The sequence below is a fragment of the Lissotriton helveticus genome, chromosome 7 (genome assembly GCF_964261635.1).
Source record: "Lissotriton helveticus chromosome 7, aLisHel1.1, whole genome shotgun sequence".
Taxonomy (NCBI): domain Eukaryota; kingdom Metazoa; phylum Chordata; class Amphibia; order Caudata; family Salamandridae; genus Lissotriton; species Lissotriton helveticus.
Window position 1 is genome coordinate 1,544,609,782 of NC_136068.1, and position 22,361 is coordinate 1,544,632,142.

General features: G+C 41.1%; 1 protein-coding gene across 1 annotated transcript in view; it reads right to left on the reverse strand.

The window, feature by feature from the left end:
- LOC144770470 (T-cell-interacting, activating receptor on myeloid cells protein 1-like) overlaps window positions 1-14,199 on the reverse strand; it is a 78,340-nt gene extending 64,141 nt beyond the window's left edge. Inside the window, exons 1-3 of the mRNA XM_078654995.1 lie at window positions 14,151-14,199; window positions 13,415-13,450; window positions 7,116-7,406 (exon numbers count right to left, since the gene is read on the reverse strand). Coding sequence (XP_078511121.1) covers window positions 7,116-7,406; window positions 13,415-13,450; window positions 14,151-14,184 — 361 coding nt within the window. The 5' untranslated portion in view covers window positions 14,185-14,199. The remainder of the gene's footprint in view (window positions 1-7,115; window positions 7,407-13,414; window positions 13,451-14,150) is intronic.
- Window positions 14,200-22,361: the final 8,162 nt, after the last annotated feature.

Genomic DNA, 22,361 nt, shown 5'->3' on the forward strand with positions numbered 1-22,361 from the left:
GAGGTGGATTGCGCTTGTTTCTTAAAAGAGTAAACGATATAATTAGGTCCCGCGCAGCAGGTGTAGCTTATCTTTGTGCACGACCGTCAGCAGTCGCTGGTGCCACCGCCTCCTTTTAGCGCACGTTTGGTTCTTGAACCTTGGTGTGGGAAGCTACGGAATCGACTGAAGCGAAAGCGAGATCTGTATTTAAAAACGTAGAAGGAAAAAGAGCAGGTTTACTTTATTTTGCGTATCGTAGCATGCTGCATCTATTCACGAAACCTTAAACCAATTGCACGAGGAAACGCCGACTTATGGGGGAGGGGGTGGGGCGTTGACGAACAGCTGCCTAAGGGTCCTGCGTGTCAAGCGTATCTTGCATTCCGTCAAGTCTTTCTGTGTATCTCAAAAAGAGTGTTTCTAAACGCCCATTGTTTTAACTGCTGCTAGCTACAAAGCAAAACATGTCGATGTAATGGGAGACTTGGCATCTAGGCCTGCACTGAAGGGAGGGCTCGCTGGGATGAGAGGATGGCTGATTTTTGCAGTATTTGCTGTCCATCTCTCCTCCCTAAGCAATGCATGTTTCTCATGGCGCGTTGGCACACGGTTACCGTTGCCATCCTATAGTAGACCTTTGTGGTTGACAGAGTCAGAAGTATGCAACTCTCTGTTACTCTATTCCCCCCTCCCGCTGTCCATGTGCCTGCCCGCCCCCCTCCCGCTGTCCGTGTGCCTGCCCGCCCGCCCCCCTCCCGCTGTCCGTGTCCCAGTCTCTGGGTCTATCACATTCAGAGGAGGCTCGGGTGGGGGCTGCCCCCACCCTCCTCTGGAGCGAGAATAACCCGATCATATCCATGTATTTTAAGGCAGATAGCGCCTCGTTACCATGTCGGCGCCTGTCGCCTCGGGGACGCCCCGGGCATCCTTGCTGCGGGCCTGGCTGTTGGTGTTCACAAACATGCGCCGTACTTATCCGTTACTGTTCGGAAATAACCATATAAACACGTTGTGAACATATTTCTTTAAAGATACAGCAAAAAGCAAGATTTAGGAAACCCGACTATAAATCTGACATGCTTCGATCTTATTTCAATTTTACAGCCGCCAGTGTGTAGCAAAGACATCTTCTTGGGCGCGAACTTGTAATTTATGCCCAAGCGCCTTGGCCATGTAGGCGCTGTATTATGGCACCCATAGCCTCCCCAGCCCCGGTTTCAGTCGAGAATAGGCGCCTCTGGTATCACATACGGATTGGGTGACGGTTAAAGAGAGCCAATACACAACAGACAGCTCTTTATTATGGGCCCCAATGTTCTGGTGACATCCAGCCATTCAATATGTAGTTGGTTCGTAACCAGCAGCTGCGTATTGCCCAATGACGTCATGTCTTGTTCCTGCTGACGTGATAATAAACCACGACAAGTGGGCTTAACTATCACCAGCACTCCAAAGGGCTTTGTTAACCTTTATAATGCATGCATTGCGTGCATTTTTGTCAACAGTCGTCCATTTTATTTGCCTTTGAATAGCTCAATCACACCGTTTGAATGGCCTCAAAGCGCTTTATGACCCTAGATGTTTTTGCGATGCTGGGGCTCTCGTTGCGCATAGTATTTTTAACAAAATTATATTTATTCGTGTTTTTTTCGAAACAGTGAAATGTGTGCAGAAATGAGTAATATAGGGACTGCGATTATAGCTTATACGATTATAGCTACTGGGCTTCCAAATGGAGTAGAGTTGTAATGGGAAGTATTTGACAAGTCGGAAAAGGATGACCCAGGAAAAATGTTCTTGCTCTTTGTGGCATGATAACACACCAGTCAGTCGTTTAGCATTCGGGCGTGCATAGAAGGCGGCTCTAACCAGCAGATTTCCATGCTGCCAGGGCAGCTGGGGAGGTTAATGCACCTGTTGCCCAGACCCGCATAAAAGCAGTAGGGCGCGGGTTTCATTCCTGCTAGAAAGCTCAGTGGGCTGCTGTGTCTGCTGCAGACCCGGTGTCTAATTACTACTCCGAGCGCTTGAATCTTAGTAACATATCTCAGGGGGTTGAGTGAATACTACAGAGATATGTTGCTGACTCGCTGGACACCGGTCAGTATTTAACAACTATAGTGTTACACTAAATATTTAAACGTTGCGGGACACTTTGGCATATGGTGGCGCTTCATAATTGGACAGTGCAAAATATTATTATTCTACTATTGTAAGTTGAAAAGAACTAAATAGGTGTTGCATTTATTTATATAAAATGATATTTGACCGAAAGCAGCTCACATTTATTTTATATAAATAACACGAGTTATTTTCAAGAAAATACAGGGCTTAGGCAGGCCATACAGCTAAATGTACATTTCTAATACTTGCCAAAGGAATTCCTTTTTCCAGTTCCTTTTTGGTTGCACCATTTGAGTCATGAAAACGTGCATTTCTGTGTGATCATTAAGACGACTGAACACTTAAAAAATAATAACAATTGTATTGTGCCCAGGAAAAGCGCGCGCAGCCTCTCATACTTTTTCGGCAATGTATTGTCAGCATACAGTGCAAAAAGAGAATTCTACTAAATATGATAGTCCTCAAGCAAGCGTTTTCCAAGTTTTCGAATCTAGTAGGACTGTGATTGGTGTGTTTGTGCTGAGTGCACTCTGTCTCATGTACAAAACCAGTGTGTATTTTTAATTTTTTTTGTATAGTTTTTTTTATATAGCGCGAACTCGGCCCGAAGGTATCTGGGCGCTATACACGAGCACCAGGTTGCATCACATAAGGATGCATTCATTTTTTGTAGGCACGGAGAGATGAAGTGATTTGCCCAGAATCACAGGCTGTTGAGTCGACGCCGAGATTATTCAGTCCTTGTTCTTCAGTCTATCAGGTTTTAAAAGACATGGCACCGCCGGAAGCGGCCTCTTGTGTATTTCTGAGTTATTTTGCTGACCCACGGGTTTTGTTGCAACATAGTTCTTTTTTATTCTGGATATTGTAGTGTTTGTATTCCCTTGCCCTCTTCAGATCTCAAAGAGAAAGCAGAGTGTTTTTCCCCTAGAAAAATAACAAGCATTTACAATGCAATGGTCTCGGCATTATTAAAGGTAGAGCTATTGGCATTGCTCATGACATTTTTTTCTTTTTTTTTTAAACATAAATAAATGGTATTGTCATTTACAATGGCAATAGGTGAGCATTAGAGAGTATTCGCGGACACAGAGCACACACAGAGCCGCGCACACACACAGACAGAGCCACGCACACACACAGACAGAGCCACGCACACACACAGACAGAGCCACGCACACACACAGAGCCACGCACACACACAGAGCCACGCACACACACAGACAGAGCCACGCACACACACAGACAGAGCCACGCACACACAGACAGAGCCACGCACACACAGACAGAGCCACGCACACACAGACAGAGCCACGCACACACAGACAGAGCCACGCACACACAGACAGAGCCACGCACACACAGACAGAGCCACGCACGCACACACACAGACAGCCACACACGCACACACAGACAGAGCCACGCACACACAGACAGACAGAGCCACGCACACACAGACAGACAGCCACGCACACACAGACAGACAGCCACGCACACACAGACAGACAGCCACGCACACACAGAGCCCCGCACACAGAGCCCCCCCACACACACAGAGACACACACACAGAGGCACACACACAGCCACACACACAGAGCCACCCCCCACACAGACACACACACACACACACACACACACACACAGAGTCCCACACACACACAGAGCACCTGCTTCCCATGACCATAAAACAAGCAGGTGTTGCACACGGCACCTTTTGTTTTTATTAAAATAAAAATCTGTTATTTGTGTAGCGCTTTCACAAAAGTGCTTTACGTCGAATGCGGAAAGGAACAGGAGTGGTGCCAATGCACTCGCAACCATGGAACATATGCAACAGGGAGGCTAAGTCTAAGGGGGCGTAAAATGCAAGTTTGTGAGCAGCGTGATCTGCATTACATAAATTACTCTCTTACAAGGGGGTTAGTTAAAGGCCTGCCCCTGCCCTTGAAGAATCCTCCATTCCTTCCCAAACAGACCACACACACCTAATAAATGAGCCCATCCTAGGAATATACACTAGTAAAGGAGCTCTTCCAGCGTGCCATGGTTTTTGTGCTTTTAATGTAAAGTTGTAATTGTGCCTTGTATGGAGATTAAGAAGAAGATGTGCAAAAATAACTAACAGAAGTAGGTCCCTCAACCACCTGAAATGTCCGCCATTAATTTAATTTGAAACAAGTTATATTGCGTGACGAGTAGTGGCTTCCAGCCCTGGTCGGGAGGGGGGGAGAGAGGGGCTGTGGGGGAGAATGCTGGAGGGCTAATGAATAACGCTTCCGCATGCCACCTGAGCTTAATAGCAGCACTCATTGTAAAACACTATTTATAATATGCAGGCTACAAGTTTAAAATCTGGCAAACGCATTGTTTCTTTATACTTGGCAATACGTATCATTATCAAAAGTGTATTGGCAAGGCTGCTCGATTTCTGTTCGATGTTGTGCGCTGCTTTTCCAATTGACAATGTTTTCACATGAATGTTGAATTTCAAGCATTGGAGTCCTTTGTCATTTAGGCAACATTCTGCATTGGACGACTTGTCAAGGGTCGGGTCTTTATGGCTGCTTTTAGCTGTCATTCCATGTACATAAAGAAAGCCCACCCCTAAATTGTGCATCTCTTTGCTACTCCTGTGGGGTTCCATGTTTGCATCTTCAGCATGCTCTGTAGGGTGCCACAGGTTTACCTCGCCAGCACTGCCTGGAATGATCATCAGTAGTACTAGCGGGCATAAATACCCGGGTGACTTTACAGGCATTGTATAAACTGGCATTGCCATGTTCGTGCACCCAAGGATAGAAACAGCAGTGCAGAAGACTTCACGTTAGCAACACATATTCTTTGGTGCCAGGTGAAGATACTTAGTTACAGTGGAGTGGACAATGAGACAATGGGTCCTAACTCAAGAAGAAGAATTATCCTCCTACCCTCAGTTTTAGTAACCAATTGGCATAACTGAAGTTCAGTGCTTCGTCGACTCCCTGGGCCCCATTGTGACCCTACCTGCAGTGCTTATGATAGCTACGCCCCTAAGCATGTGATGTCCACACTCACTTCGATTGTTTTTCACCTGCTCCTTTCCAAATGTGTGTCTATCACATGTGCTGCCTTCTCTCACTCTATTCCCTCTGCCCTCCTTCTTGCTTTCTCTCTCTTCTACCATCCCTCTCTTTTCTGCCTTCTTACTCCCTCCTGCCCTCCCTTTCCACCTCTCTTCTGCTCTCTTTCACCTTCTTGTCCTCCATCTCTCTCTTGTTCTCTCTCCTTCCTGTCCTCTCCTCCTCTAGCCCTCCTTCTCCTTCCTGCCCTCCCTCTCCTACCTGCCGCCCTCTCCTTTCTGCCCTCTCTCACACACTCCTACCTTCCCTCCTGCCCTCCCACTCCTTCTTGCCCTCCCTCTCCTTTCTGCCTCTTTTCCTTCCTGCCCTCCCTCTCTCTCCTGCCCTCTCTTCCTTTTGATCTCTCTTCCTTCTTCTTCCTTACTCCTGCTCTCCTTAACTTCTATATCTATCACTTCTTCTCTTGCACTCAGTCTCCATCTCTCTCCCTCTTGCCCTCTCTCTTTATCTACACTCTCTCCTTCTTGCCCTCTCTCTCCTGTCTTCTCTCACACTCCTGGCTTCACTAACATGCTAACATGCTTTATGAAATAACTTGTATTCTAATTCACTGTACATCTGCATCTAATTGCATTATAAATGCAATCCATATTTCTGTGTAAAGTAAAACACATCAACGTTTTACACATAATTCAAAGAAGTTAGAAAAGACCATTTGTCAAAAGCAATACCAAAAGCTCAAACTTTAACAAAGGCGAAACCATTGCATTGTAAATGCTTGTTCTTTTTCTTCTTTAAATATATATTTCCCTCTTTTTAGGTTTTGGGTAGAAAGCACATGCGGTGTCTCTTCAAGACATGTTGTTTACAATCAGTGGGCTTACAGCCTGCTCATAGCTTGCCATTGGTAATCTTCAGCATCACTCTCATTTGCTTTGTTTCCATTTGTCATGGCATGCATGTGCCATGTCCTCTTCTTGTGTTTGGCTCTCCCCTGGAGCAAGGACCAAGTGCTTGTGTCTTTCCACTGCTCCCGTTTTAGGACCAATTATTTTTTGATTTGTCTTAATGATCTCCATAAGAGTACTTTTATTTTCAGGCCAGCTTCCATATTCCTATCTATGTCACTTTTATTAACTTCTACCTGCTCCCCATCAATGTTACTTTTTTCTTCTACCACGCATCTCCCGCCCATTTCGCTCTTTTCCCCTTCAACTCACCCTCATGTCACTTTTCTACCTCCCTCCCCCGCCGCATTCATTTGTTCTTCTTCTCGCCCACCCACCCCTGTCCCTGTTTCATCTACCCCCGCCTGTCATTGTTCATGTTGTCTGTTTTCTTGGGGAATCCTCAATGTTTACTTCAAAAGCTGATCCGTTGAAATATGCAAGGCCCCAGGCCAAAGGCAGAATGGGCCCCTACTCTGTCACATTCACCCTGGTAGTTCCATGGGACATCTGTTGTAAAGGAGCTGATGCAGGCTTGTCGTACAACATTGGTTTACAATTTCGTAATCATGTGTGGTGTTGCCTAAATTCAGAGGCCAAGAAGTACAGTTGGTGTAATGTGGCACAGCTAACCACAAGGCTGGTAAAATGTATGCGAAGTGTGGGGAATGTTTTAGCAAATATTAAATGCCTTTGTTAATTGCCTTCTACCCACCCACCGTCCACACCCTCCCGTGTTGTGTTGGTTGTACAGCCCCTGTGTTGTATCGTTTGTCCCGCCCCTCCTGCCAGATAAAAAGCCCTCTGACATGGCCAGCGATGGCCATGTCTAGGCACTCTTTTCCATGCTTACAACCATGCTGAACAGCAGCTGTGCTGGTATACAACATGGCTAGAAGACATTGAAATTGACAACACCAACAGCTCCTACATTTTCTAGACCTATTTGATTTGCCAATGCTTGTTTACTAATTGCTGGTAGCCTTTGTGAGTTGGACTTACCGAGGGTGACATTGACAGCCCGGCTGATATTGGAGTATTTCAGACTTCCAGATGTTCGTGTTGAGTACTGGCATCGGTACTGCTCTCCAGGGCCCAGAGTGACATTAGCAACAATGAAGACCACACTGTGATCAGTGTGAGGGACCTTCTTGACTCTCACCGGCTTTAGAGTACCCTCTCGAAACAGTCTGAACTGGCAGCCTCTGTACTCTCCTGGGGCTGAGCAGTCTATCTCATATGCAGCCCCAGTACTGGGGTCAACCCGCCAAGTGATGGTGGGTGCGGGGAGAGCTACAAGACAGGAATAAGAATGGTGGGAAAACATTGCAAGGTAAACGCAGTCTACCCACCTCTGCCCGAGTGAATAACAATCACCATAAGTATCTTAAATCTAACTTTGAAATAAAAGACTTCACATTGATTTCTAATCGAGTTTTACATCCCAGTAAAATGCGATTTTTGTTTCTTCTCTAGGTAGTGACATTGAAGTGCAAGAAGTTTCTACAACTTTGAAAATGAATACTTTAACTTTTTTCCAGGCTTTAAGATAACTTTCATGATGTTTGGAAGTGCTGGGCCTGTTCACTTAAAGTCCTAAAATAATTTTAAAACATGTTAATACAATTGGGACGTTTTCATCAAGATCCTTCGAGTTTATAACATTTTTCTTTCAGGTGAAAATAGAGCCAGTATTATCCCCTGCTGAGTGGCGCCGTTTCACCTTATTTGGGCCAATACCATTAGTCAAAGCGGTTCAGAGAGCAGAAGTGCAGTTCGGAAGGAGGTTTAGTCCACGGATGGGTGAGTGGAGCAGAGTTTCACTCACCCTTCTGAGCTAGTTGAAGTGAAGGTTATCAGACTCGGTAAAATAACTGCTTATATTTCTAAATCTACATCCTGAGTCCTGTTCTCTGTTACCTAGCACTTGTCACACAGTGCATGTGAAGTCCGACTGCACATGTGATAGTTGAGTGACAGTGCATGTTTGATGGGTGTTAAAAGAGTGAAAGTCTGTAGCAGAGAAACAGCACTGCTCCAAGTGATAGAAAATGCACTCAGCATCATGGATTCAGGCAGTGGCGTAGCAAGGTCAGGTGGTACCAGGTGCGGATAATTTCTTGTCACACCCGCTTGACAAAATGGCAAAAATATGTGTTTAAAACACATATTTTTGCCATTTTGTCACCCCCCTCAGTGATGACACCCAGGGCGGCCTGCACCCACCGCACCCCCCTTCCTACGCCACTGGATTCAGGCAACTGCCTCCTTCCTTATCCTTCTTGGCTATTTTCAGCATTCACTACAGTAAATCATTGGATGCGTCTGAACACACTCATTGTTGGAGTGGTCCTCAAATGGTTCACTTTGTAACTAACAGACAAATCGTAGAGGTTAAAAATTGACACCAGTTTCTCAAAAAAGGTTGCCTTAGCACAAGGGGTGCCCCAGGGATCCATTCTGGTCTCTTTCTGCTTTAGGTTATACATCGAACCACTGGGAGAGTCATGCTAAAGAAATCTGGGGCCTTATTTATGAAGGCCTTGCGGCCCCGGTGCGCCACTTTTAAAATGGGAAAAAGTGACGCACCGGCGCCGCAAGGCCTTCATAAATAAGGCCCCTGGGATCCTATGTCATCAATATGCAGCAGATGATACACACATATATCTAAAGGACTCATCGTCCAATGACATCTCCCTCCTAACTCCGACCCTGAATTCTGTTCAAGACTGAATGACTGGCAATCACCTAAAACCTCATCATTTTAAATCAGAATTTCTCCTCATCCCCTTATCTCATTCATCATTGCCTGTAAATCTGGGAGGGAGAACTTAGCATCCCAAACCTACCATCGTCAACAGTGGTAAATTGATAGGAGTCATTCTAGACAAGAGACTCAATCTACAGTCACTTATCAACTCCAGGGCTAGGTGTGCACACTATTAATTGCATCTGCTCTAGAGTATTCAGCACTTCATTCGAGAACAAGACTCTTGTTCAATCACTGCTGCTTTCAAGGATCAACTATTGTAACTCCCTCCTCGGTGGTTTTCCAAAGTATATATTTCCCCATTAAAAGCAGTACTACATGCTGCAGCACAATTTGTTTCTAGCACCAAAAAGGTTGACCATATCACACTGATATGACTTATGCGTCAATGGCTACCCATTGAGGCCAGGGCTATGCACAAAACGGCCAAGCTAAAGAAATCTGATCTCTGCATTCCTTCCTGTAGACTACACCACTACACTTCTGCTACAACTGTCAACCTTAAGAAGGAACGCACTACTGCTAAATCCATCTCAGGAAGAGCTATTGAAATCCTGAACTCTTTACCTCCGAGATTATGTACCACTACATCCTCCTATCTTCTAGTTTGAACAGAAAGTTCTTCACTTTGAAATATACCTGAATTCATTACTATTGTCAGCACTGCTCACCCAATCTGTTTTTGCTTGACAAGTTCACTGCCCACTGCCATTTGCATTTGATATAGAGCATCTCCACTCCTCTTGCTGTCTCCCTCCTCCTTGCTTCTTAATGCAACACCCTTCAACTGTGATCTTTGCGATGTGGTTTACAGATTTCAGCGGACTTAGGGCCTGATTACAAGGGACCGCCAAACCCGTGGTGGAGGTGCTGTGGTGGTCGGGGACCGCCCCACCAGCGGGCCTTATTACGAGTACAGCGGTTGGACCATTTTGTTTCAGTCGCAACTGGTAGGGATCCGCAGTCTGGGGAAGCCATATGTGAGGTGATGCCAAGCTTATTGCGAGCCTCCCCACCCTCAGCCTTTTCATGGGGAGAGGATGTAGCCTTACAGCTAGAGCGGTCAACCTCGGACCTGGCGAACCGGGTTTGAGTATCTGCAACGACGCTCAACATCCTGTGATTCCGGGCAAATCACTTATTCTCCCCGTGCCTAACAAAAATGAATGTGTTAATCGGCAACGAAACTGGTGCTCATGTAAAGCGCTCTGATTCCTGATACCTCAGGTCTAGTTTGCACTGTATAAAACTCTAAAAAAATAAAATAACAAAAAGCCCACCATTAAAAGACTGGCAATGGGGAAACAAAGGGGGCCCTACAGGACCCCTGTGCATGGGGATGCATGCAGGGGGGCACATGTTGTGTCCCCCCTGTCTTCATGCACCCTCTTTTCTGCACGGCATGGACTGAACAGTCCATGCATTGCAGGAACGCCCTTTTCAATAGGCACTGCAATGGGACCTCCGCGTTGCCCGCCCACCCGCCAGTCAACGAGGAAACTCGTATTCTGGTGGGCAGGCGGCAGTCAACTTTGGGGGTCTGGGAGCAGGGCGCTGGCGGGGCGGCCCACTCCCAGACCGCCAACGTCATAATCAGGCCCTTAGATTATATACTAGCCTTATATTACTGCTTACACTTGACTTTGTATAATACTTTATTTAACTTCACACTTGATTGCATACTGACACTCCAGCTTTTATTGCTGGTGTAATTTAATATTAGTTTCTAATGGCTACTTCTGTTGTAAAATGCTGTCACATCGGATAACGCCTGTGCTATTTAAAAGCGCACAAACAAACATAGTTAGTAACCAAGTTAGACTAACACCCTGAAATAGCTTTATTTGCGAGTGCAAAACTACTTTTCTGATTAAGAAAAGTTAGTTGAGCACTGGTAAATGGATTTATTCATTCTAAAGTTTTGTATGAGTAAATCTAAAATCAGGGGTTGGTCTACAGACCTAAATGTATAAAATTATTCCAGGTCATCAGGTATATTGTTTCCTGGGTTTTGGTAGTACTTAAGAATCAAATGCATTCTGGGAGTTGTAGGATTATCTCAAGCCAACCTAACATTGATATAATAGATTAGTGATGTCACGGAGGCGCCATTGGTAAGCTTTTTGAGAACTGGAATGCCTTGTGAGTTTATGACCATAAACTTGCCTTGACTCCTTCCAGCCACGGGTAAGGTCAGCGATTTACTTCTTTCAAGGTAAGAAGCAAATTCCTTTCTAGAAACCAGCCCCAATATTGATGAGGATTTGGGCAAGGGGCTTCATCACAGGTAACATTTTCTCCCTTGTGCAAGTGCATTTGTATCAGTGCTGCCGATTTCTTCATGCGAAAATACACTCATGCAAATGTATGCATGCTAAAATGGACTGCACAAAAACTTTCAAGGCGTACATCCGTCAACATATGACTGTTGCAGATTTCTAGTTCAGATCTGTAGACAATCTCAGGCATAGCTGACAGCTGCGAAATCCGGACATTGCTCAATTACATTGCAGAAGTAGTCCAACAGATGTGTCATGCTAACACACCCAAAAACATCAGATTGCTTTTTTAAAGATTTTCTCTAAGGAAGCTGACAGCTCTTAAATAGTCTATAGTCTCTCTGGGGTTTTCATATTATATAGTTTGATCTTGAGCATGTACTGCTTCAATAGTCGAGCCATGTTAGATTTTCTGAATATTCACATGACCTAACTGTACCTGTAATAGATCTAAATCTGAATCGCCTGGATCATCAGTAGTCCTCCTGAAAGCCTGTCCTAAGTGTCCTTACGGCCGTAGAAGTACAAACTTGCACACCTAAATGCATAAGGGGCGACTCACAAAAGCATTTATGGCAGGCACGGCCCGTGTCGGGCGTTATACTGGGGCGGTGACGTCAGGCAGGGGAGGGTCAGGGTGGGGGGTTGTAAAATGCGGGATATGGACCATTAGAGGTAAGTACTGATAAAAATAAATAAAACGAATTTCGTTGCCCACGCTGTGATGCAGCGTGGGCAACGAAATTCGTTTTATTTATTTTTATCAGTACTTACCTCTAATGGTCCATATCCCGCATTTTACAACCCCCCACCCTGACCCTCCCCTGCCTGACGTCACCGCCCCAGTATAACGCCCGGCACGGGACGTGCCTGATTTATGGACATGTGGAATAGCACTCCAGGGGCACTGTTTTACATACTCTTACAGGCCTTTGTGAATCTGCTCTGAAATGTCCAACCCTATTTTACTGAAACTGCAAAGAGGGTACAGTCCTTTCTATTTGAACAAATTGTATATGAATATGATTATTGCCATTTGGGACGTTATGGGGCCTATTCTCAAAGGTATGTAACGGCACATGAAAGGGAACAATGGGACTATTACATTACATACACTGAAATACCCTTGTGAAAAGGTGCCATGGTGTCTCACTTAATCTGTAAAGATCACATGTATGCCAGCATTTTTGTCTAAATCGAACACAAACTAACTTAAGGGTGCACCACTGGTTATTAATGCTGCTCTATATACTATATGCACTGTCCCACTGTGTTATGTTTGCATGTATATTACAGGAGTTGCACTTAAGTGGCAGATTTTTACAGGAGAATAAAATGCAAGGAGAGAAAAAGTCCAGGATACATAGAGATCTAGACAAAGTATGAGAGGACGTCAGGGTGGCAAAGAAAAGGAAATAAGAAGCAGAAAAGGAGAGATAGCAAAAAGAAAAAGGTATACAGATGAAGTGGATTTAAGAGAAAGGAAAGGGAAAATAAACTATTCGAGACTAATAGGCCGGAAGAAATAAGAATGGAAGAAATAAATAAATAAACAGGAGAAAAAGAATCTGGCATACAACTGGGGGAAAAAATAAAATGACGAGGCAGCAAAAACGACAGAGAAGTAAAGAAACAAGAATGCAAGCTGGTAAAGTATGCTAGAATATAAAGCAGAGAGATTTAGAAAGGACTAAAAAGGAAAGAGAATAACAGAAAAGAGAAAAAATGAAGAAAATAAGTAGTCAAAAGGCAAAATATAATTTGGGGGAAGTAAGTCTAACATTTAGAACACGCTGGGAAGAAAAGTGTAGCAAAAAAGAAGGTTGTATGAAATAAATAAAGCATAGCAAGACAAATAAAAGTGGGAAAAAAATAAAGAGGTGCGGAAAACAAAGGTGAGGGAAAAAGTGGCACAAGATACAAGTAAGCCAATAATAAAATCAGGTAAAGAAGACGGACCGGTTGAAGCGGTGCGTAGAGTGATTGAAAAACGACAGAAAAGGAGTTCAGCCTTCACACTGAGAGAAATCCCAAATATTCTATATGGCAAATAAATCTATAAAAGCCAAGAACTGCACTGATTTTGAGCATGGCTTGTAGCACTTAGGACTGGCATAAATTTAAAGTGCGCAGCGAAAAAGTGAATTGAACAAACAATTTCGAAACTTAGAAAACAGCCTTCTGTTTAAAATGCAAGCACTGAAGTTAGTTTAGAAACGTTTGAACAGCAGATGCGAGGCAGGAGTACTTACTGTGGACAGCACTGGACGTGTGCAGTGGGAAGCAAACTGTAGAGAAGGAGAGCAGACCATTAACGTCTTGGGAAGCTCACTGAAACCAAAGTGTGGTGATGATGGAGGTCACTTATAGATCATGTGCTCGAGGGAACAGGGCTAGGTATTTTCCGCATCCCCCATCCTTATTTGTATCCATTCATAAACACAGGACTGAGGCGTGGCTGCAGTCAGCTGTTGCCACCAAATGTCCCCAAAATGCAAATAAACATTAAATCTCCATGAAAAGGATTACAACATTTAGAGCATGAAATGACTCTGTGGAATCAATTAAGTATGCTAAGCAAAACTCTTTCTGTACCAATGACTCCCTGAAATCAATGTTCAATCTTGAGGTAAGCTGACATTTTTTATATTAATTTGAATTTCATTTAATTTACAAAAAGGCAGATCCCACTGCTCTACATGCTTCTTGCTTGGCAAAGAGCTTCATTCTGGATCCTAAGCTTGAACCGAAACTAGTTTCCCCCATGCTGTTTTCAGAAGCCCACCTGCACCCTGCTTCATTGTGGACCATAAGGATGATTGGTTACATGGCACAGACTACGTGCCAGAAGCACATTGGTGGTAAGTGCCACCACAGCAGAGTTGACACCGAGCTGGCTCAGGTGGCATCGCCCACCCAGAAGAGGCCACAGATGGGCCAAGAAGCGACTAGCAGAAGCGGCTCAGGGCCACTGAGCCTCATACTCACAAACTGCCAGAAGGACGGAGACTGTTCTCGACATTGTGACTCCTGAACACTCATCTGGCAGCCCGGCTCAAAGATATATATATATAGAAGCTTAGGAGGAACTAGAGTGAGGGGAGTGACAATGCACGGAGAGACACAAGGCGCACGCGCTGGATGTGAGCCATCATCTTTGAGAAGTCTTTTACAGTAAGAATTTATGGAGCTAGGCAATGGTCCCTTCTTAGCACAAACCTACCTGGGAAGCAAAGCAGAACGGTATTAAGCAAAGGGCACGACGGCAAGCCTGGAAGGGGGAATATTGCAGGTGTACATGCAATAGCAAGGGAGGCGAGGCACAGGACTGGCGGCTGGGGGACACTGTAGCATTACCACAGGCTGATGAGGTGCTCCTGGAAGAGATGGGTCCTAGGTTACTTTCTGAATGCAGGAGTGATGGTGCGAGCCTCATGTTAGAGGGGAACCTTGTGTGGACTCCTAGTGCATAAAGATTGCTCTGCTTTACATGCCCCAATCTAGGCTTAGAAATCTGGGGGTTCCTACTTGTATGCTCTCTAGCTGATGTGATTGGTTTAGCACTGAAATAAATGCGCTAGCTTAGCGTCACATTTACCAGGCATGTAAAATACTGCTTACAGTTCATTCATTTCTGTGGAAGAGACTGGAACATATTTCTAAGGGGATGTGTTCACATTGGAATGCTGCAGATAGTCACGTGCAACGAAGGTGCATTGTAGCAATTGACCCTGGGACCCCAGCCGGGACTGTGTCGGACCCCGGCCCATGATCAGGCTAGTGACGACTCCTGCAGCTACTGCGCATGTGAAGCCTCGGCCTCTTGCAGTGTGCCTGTCTGCCTGACAGAAATGCTGGACTTGGTTTTCATGATGATTGAACCAACATGGCTTCCTCTGTAAATACCTGGCCATAGGTACAAGTCATACAACTCATGAGAGCTGGTAAAAGAAACCAAACACGTTATGAAGACTTGTAGCTCCTATTTCAAGAGGGAAACATAAAAATCACCTGGTCACTGTCGGTCCTCTTTGACTACGGCTTTGCTGAGCTCACTCATTGCATTATATAATTACTTCTGAATAACTCCCCCGACGCATTGACGCATTGTGCAACATGTCTTCAGGACTAAGCCCTGTCATAAATCGCTTTTACAATTTTACTGTACATGTACTCCCAGTATTTAGCTTTAGTAACAGCTACTGTGGTTTGGGTTATTCTTGTGGGTCAGATCAAATATTGTTGATGGCCAGCTGTATAAGGATATTTCTCACTTGTGTAATTCAGGTCGACATCCTGCATGCTGAACAGGCGAGGTCCACCCAAGGCAAGGGCCCAATGATCCTCCAAGCTATGTTCCAAAGATATTCACAGAACAATCTAATCAACATTAGCATTTTGGCTGAGCATCCATCTTGCACAATAAGCTGCAAAATTAGGGAACATGACATTGGTTTGGTAAAGGCATGGCTCTTCCTAAACTAATGATGCAGAAACACATCCACTAAAGAACACACTCCACTTACTGCGAGGAATTTATGAACAGTAGACAATTTGGGACCCATTCCAGCTATGAACCAGAACCTAGCATTCCAGTCAATGATAGTAAGCACAACCACACCTTCACTTCTCCTGTGGGAAGGGAGAAGAGTTTGCTGGAGAAGCTATTAAAAATTGCCTCTCTATGGTGTTTCATTAGTTGACGATTAACCAATTAAAATGTGATCCGGATAAGACAGAGATTGTGGCCTTTGCTCGATCTTTGACAAATCTCTGGAGATCCCTTTGGCCCAAAGGACGCTCCCCTCCCTGTTTTTAACAGGATTCCATAAAGAACTTAGGCATCGAGTTCGATAGTGCCTGCTCCCTTCAACCACAGTTCCAGGCTCTGATATATTCCTGCTTTTTGGCTGCTACGGATGTTTAAAAAATGTCTGCTCCTACTGTCAGAGGGTTCCAAGAGAATGGTAATCCAAGCATTATTGACTTCCAAATTGACTACGGGAATGCTCTTTACCTGGGTCTCCCGAGTACCTTCTGGGTAGACTTCAGGTGGAGCAGAATTCGACAGCCAGGTATCTGAGAGAGAATATTCATGAGTACGTCCCTTCTAGAACCCTACGTTCCACCTCTAAACATTTGGCTGGGGTTCCCAAAATTCATCGGTTTAGAACAGGTAGCAGATCTTTCTCTTATCTTGGGCTGGTCACATGGAATAAACTCCCTTCGGATCTGTGGACCACCATTGATGTCCCCATTTTTAAGACAAAACTAAAGGCATGGCTCTTCCAACAATCTTCATGGGACAATCATTGCTGGTGCTGTTATGCCTGATTTAGCGCCTGGACACTTTTCAAGCAGCTGTGCGGTGTATAAATCTCATTAACATAACATAACATGTGCATCACTTATTCTAGTTCAATCCACTCCAAGCATAAGCGTACCTAAACAACTGCATTATCCAACTAATCACATTCTATTACAAATCAATCGCAAACCCAAAATACTTCCCATATCAGCCACTTCCACAGGGACCCAACCAAATGCAATCATGAAATAATTTAAAATAAATCCATGCATTCTGTCCCTCATTCATCCTTCCCCTACTACAGAAGTTTGCACAGTGACCAACACCGTGATAACAGAGCCTCTCTGATCCACCACACATGAGAAGAAAACACCTCCACGTAGGTCACACTGCATCTGAAAATCATTCTAATCAAGCAGTCCTCACAGTGTAGCATGATACCCATCTACTAATATGCACCTTAATATGGGTATTAATTGCAATATTGAATCAAAGTGCAATACAAATACAAGACAGTAGAGCCTGGTTTAGCAATGCTTTAAAATTGGAGTTCTAGTCTCCAAAAAACAGATAAAACTTGAGTACACCCTTTCACATGTATGCAAATCTACAGTACAAACGAGACATTTTCATGTGTGTATCAAACACAGCAGACACCCTCAAACCATATACTCTTAGTATAATCCAAAACAGAGGGCATTGTGATGCAACAAAGGATACCTTTGATTGGCATAAGACATGTCAATTTAAACAAATTTCCTACCATACCTGCTTCTTTACCACTGCTAACGCTTTTATGCACCACGTGTTTCTGAAACCCTACTAGTTGATTCTCAAATACCCCACCAGTAATGGAAGCAGTGGTAGTTATTGCTATGTTAGTTTGCACAAATTGACCCATCAAGGTCATATTGTAATTAAGTTACAACAAAAATGTCGGCATGTTTGTTGAGATCGAATTTTGGGGTGTCTAGAAGTTTGGAATACCCCCTGCCCACAGAAGTCAGGTATCAGAATTTGGTAGAATCAATCTTGCCCACCATGCTATCTGACGGCATATACAGCTATCAAGGGTCATTCAGCAATAAGTTTTACAAAAACCCATAGAAAACCAATGGATCACTGAAATATTATCGACGGACAAAATATCGAGTTGCCAAAATATCGTTGACTAATTATCGACTACAAAAATATCGAGTTTATATACTTATTTAAGTAACTACAAAAATATCGAGTCTATAATATCGAGTCTATAAAATATCGACTTCAATAATATAGACAAAAAATATATCGAATACAAATATATCGTTTGTAACCTAAATAACCCTAACACTACAAAAATATCGACTACCAATATATAGACTACAAAAATATCGTTTTTTGTGATTTATCGACTTAAGATTATACACATTATATATGTAAAATGATACATAAATCTTCTTGTAAAATACATTACACAATCCTAATTATATATTATATATTAAAATACATTTTTATAACACATTTAAATGTGAAAACATTTTTCCTACATATCATGAATAGTTAGAAAATAATATATACATTTTTCGAATTTTTTCAACATATATTATCACATTATTAGTACATATATTTAAAAAGATTTAATTAACTAACCTGCTTTAATGCAAAACTCTTCACAAACGACCATTTCCACTTCAACAAACAAAGCAATTAATTGTGAAAAAATTCAAAGTACCCAATAAAATGCTCTCTTTCTTAAAACATCCAATGACATTAGAGAATACAAAAAATACACACTATAAAAGGAGTACATGCCTACTACCATTTGTTGCTGCACAAGCTATAGAAAACAAAAGGCAACTCTTTGATCAACTAGTTCCTGATAAATCGAGATTACTATTCAAGATTGCTACAAAATTAATCAAGTAAGTGAAAATTAATTATTATAATACACAAGTACTAGGCTAAAATTGTATGTATTTCTCCTAACAGTTTAAATTACATTTATTTTTCTCTTTTAACATTTGATTTATAGACATCTCCTAAACACATCAAAATATGTGCTCCTAGTGATTTACCACTAAATACTATTTGTAAGTATATGTAAATGTTGTCTAATACACCAACTGCTGTTCTTATTAACTATTTTCTAATATCCTTTCTTTATTTATTCTATCTTCTAAACAGAATTTCTGATAACATCCGCATTCTACTCAACGAAATATAAAGACTACACAATTTAAACAAGTAAGTATATGTGTACAGTTCTAAAAGGCACAAAAATACTAAAACTATTTTCTAAAAACAATTTCTTGTTTATTTTATCTTCCATACAGATATTCTAAACACATCCTACATCTACTAGACTAAAGGCAAAGACTACACAATTTAAAAAAGTAAGTATATGTGTAAAATTCCTCAAAGGCCCTAAAAAGTTAAAGCTATATTCTAAACACCATTTGTTTTTTCTTCTATCTTCTCTACGGATATTCAGAAAACATCCGACATCTCCTCTACCTTAAGCTAACACTACAGAATTAAAACAAGTAAGTATATTTATTAACTTCCTCAAAGTCCCAAAACTTATAAATCTATGTACTAATAATCATTTCTTGTCTATTATATCTTCTCTACAGATAATTACATTACATCCTTCATCTACTCCACCAAAGACAAACAGTGATCAATTTTAAAAAGTAAGTATCTCTAATAATGTCCTAAAATTGCCTAAAATGCTAAATATAATACTGCTTTCTCCAAAAAAAAATAGAAACATTTTTAAAAAATGGCTTATAATTTTTTACTTTGCCTACCAACAGGAAAACAAGAAGAACATACTAGAAATAAATTGAACATAACAGTTTCAGAATTTTTCAACACCAGATTTACTAACTGTAAGTATAAACAGTGAAATATAAATGTGTAAAACACTACCAATAATATTTTACATTTAAACATGTTTCTTTCTAATCTTTCCTAGAACAATTAATACAAAATGACTGAAGGTGCAGAATTTGTTATGTCACAGAAAAATAAATTGTTGTTATGTTATATGGGGTATGTTTATAATCAAGAAAGACAAACAGGAAGAAAAGTATTCTGGAAATGTACCAAATACTATTCTAACAAATGCTATGGTAGGGCTACTACTGAAGACACAAATGTATTATCTATCAGAGAACATAATCACCCCCCCAATGTCACAGAGATAGAGATAAGGGATGCTTTAGAAACTATAAAAACAGCTAGCACAGGGAGTGACAAACCTACCATACAAATCCTAAAAGAAGAACTGTTAAAAATTCCTGCCCATGCTTCAGGGCAGCTACCCTCAATTGACTCCCTTAAACGCACAATAGCACGCACTAAAAGATTAACTACTACTACTCAACCTAACCCTACATCTTTTGAAGAAATAATAATTTCCCCAGAAATTAGCGTAACACACAGTAATGATAATTTTTTACTTTTTGACAACGAAAGCCCCACCAACAGAATTATCATGTTTGCAACAGCAACAAATTTAAGAAAAATCCAACAATGCGACCAATGGATGATGGATGGGACTTTTAAACCATGTCCCAAACCATTTTATCAACTATATACCATTCATGGATTATATCATCACTACAATATCCCTTTCATTTACTGTTTGTTACCTAACAAACAACAAAATACATATATAGAAATATTAAATGTTATCAAAAATGAAATCAATAATTATTTTCCCCAAAAAATAATTATTGATTTCGAAATTGCTATGATCAATAGCATTTTGAAAACATTTCCCCACACAGCTATCCAAAGTTGCTACTATCACTTTAACCAAAGTATATGGAGACATCTCCAAAAATCAACGTTAAGCATTCAATACTCAACTGATAGCAACTTTGCATATCAAGTTAAAAAATTAATAGCACTAGCCTATGTTCCAGTTACTGATGTAGCGGAACACTATGACTTACTTATTAACAGCACATACTACAAAAAGTATGAAGACAAACTAGCCCCACTACTGGACTATTTTGAGGATACTTGGGTGGGAAGGTTACATAGATCTGGGCACCGACGCCAACCTAAATTCCACATACCTTGGTGGAATGTATATCTAAGTACATTAAACCAAGAGGCAAAAACAAATAACAGTGTGGAAGGATGGCACAATGCATTCCAAGCTACCACTAACAGAGCCAAACCCACCTTCCTAAATCTAATACAATCTTTAAAAAAAGAACAAAGCTACCAAGAACTAAGGATAGAACAATCTGTTACACAAATTGGCCCTAAACTAACAAAACAAACAAAACAAATGTTCAGACTCCTGCAAAGCCAAGTGACTCTATATCCTTCAACCAGAGGTTTAGAATACCTATCACTGATAGCTAAAAGCCTACTATAATGTATCATACCAAAACTAACAAAAACTTATGATAATTTCATAAATTGTGCAATCAATAACAATTTTCATTTAATCATAAATAATACACATTTATTAAATAAATTTGTTAAATTATAAAAAAGATTTATTTAACAAATATGCAATATTTATAATATTAAACATTGCAATGACATTTAAATCAACATTTCCCACCCAAATAAAATAAATGTGAAAAACTTACAATTTATGTAGCAGAAGAAGAGGTCATCCAGCCACGTATAATCCATACAATACCTTACAATCCAGTACAAATCCAATTCCGGAAACCCTCAAAAACCCGAAAATAATAAAGAATTTGTGAAAAACACTCCAGGAAATCCCGATAATACAAGTGTGGACACTTTATTATTTAAAGTGATATACACACACCTTGTAAAAATTAACTTACGCATATTCTTCTCCCAATGCAATGCGACGCCCTACAAATATCCCGAAAATTAGTAAAAGATTAAAAAAATCGCTCCAGTAAACGTGGGGTAAACAAAGTGTGTAAAAATCATAAAAAATGAACATACACACACTTAGTTAAAAAAAAAAGCACTATGTTATCGTAATCCATCCCAAATCAACAACCATAAAAACCCGAAAAATCGTGTAAAAGATTAAAAATCGCTCCAGGAAATCACGAAAAAAGGAGATAGATGTTAAAATATTACATTAATTTGTAATACAATCTTATCTCCCAAAAAAAAACGCATCCTTCCATGGAATAATACTGCGAAGTTCCGGTACCTGTAAAAAACATACATTAAGTAACCCACCCACACAAACACCCAAAGATTCCAAAATACACATTAAAATGTATGTAAAACATGTTCAAACACATATCCTAAGCATAAAAAAACACTAGGCCTCTAACATACACGACGCCTTGGTAAATACGAAGTTTCACCTAAAACATACCAAAACGACGACTACATACATACAATAACTCTAAAAACGTCGAATATAGTCTCAAACACTACTACTCTCTATGAAATATTATTTAAATTCCCCTTACCTTTCTCAACGCGAAGCAGCTTCCAACCGCGCTCTTCTCCAGTCCTGAATGAAGCAAAATAACCTTACGCGGTCAAAAAGTAGTCCCCTTAAAGTATATTAGAAAGGTAAAAATAATAAATACAATGTTCTAATAAGAAATAAAATACATACACAAACTTATAATTTCTAATAAAAATGTGTAACACTAATGACCATTTATTTAGTTTAGATATCCGTTTTTAATTAATATTAAATAATATTTATAGAATATTATTTAATATTAATATTACTTAAAATATATAAACTTTATAATACATATCTTTTAAATGTTTAATGTTAAATGATATTTATTATAAAAAAAATCCTTTATTAAACTAAATGTAGCAATTTATTTCATTTGTAAATTAATAGTATAAATAAATAATTATTGTTATTTATTTATATTAATAATATAATTTAAATACATCATTGGAAATAAATACTATGACAACTC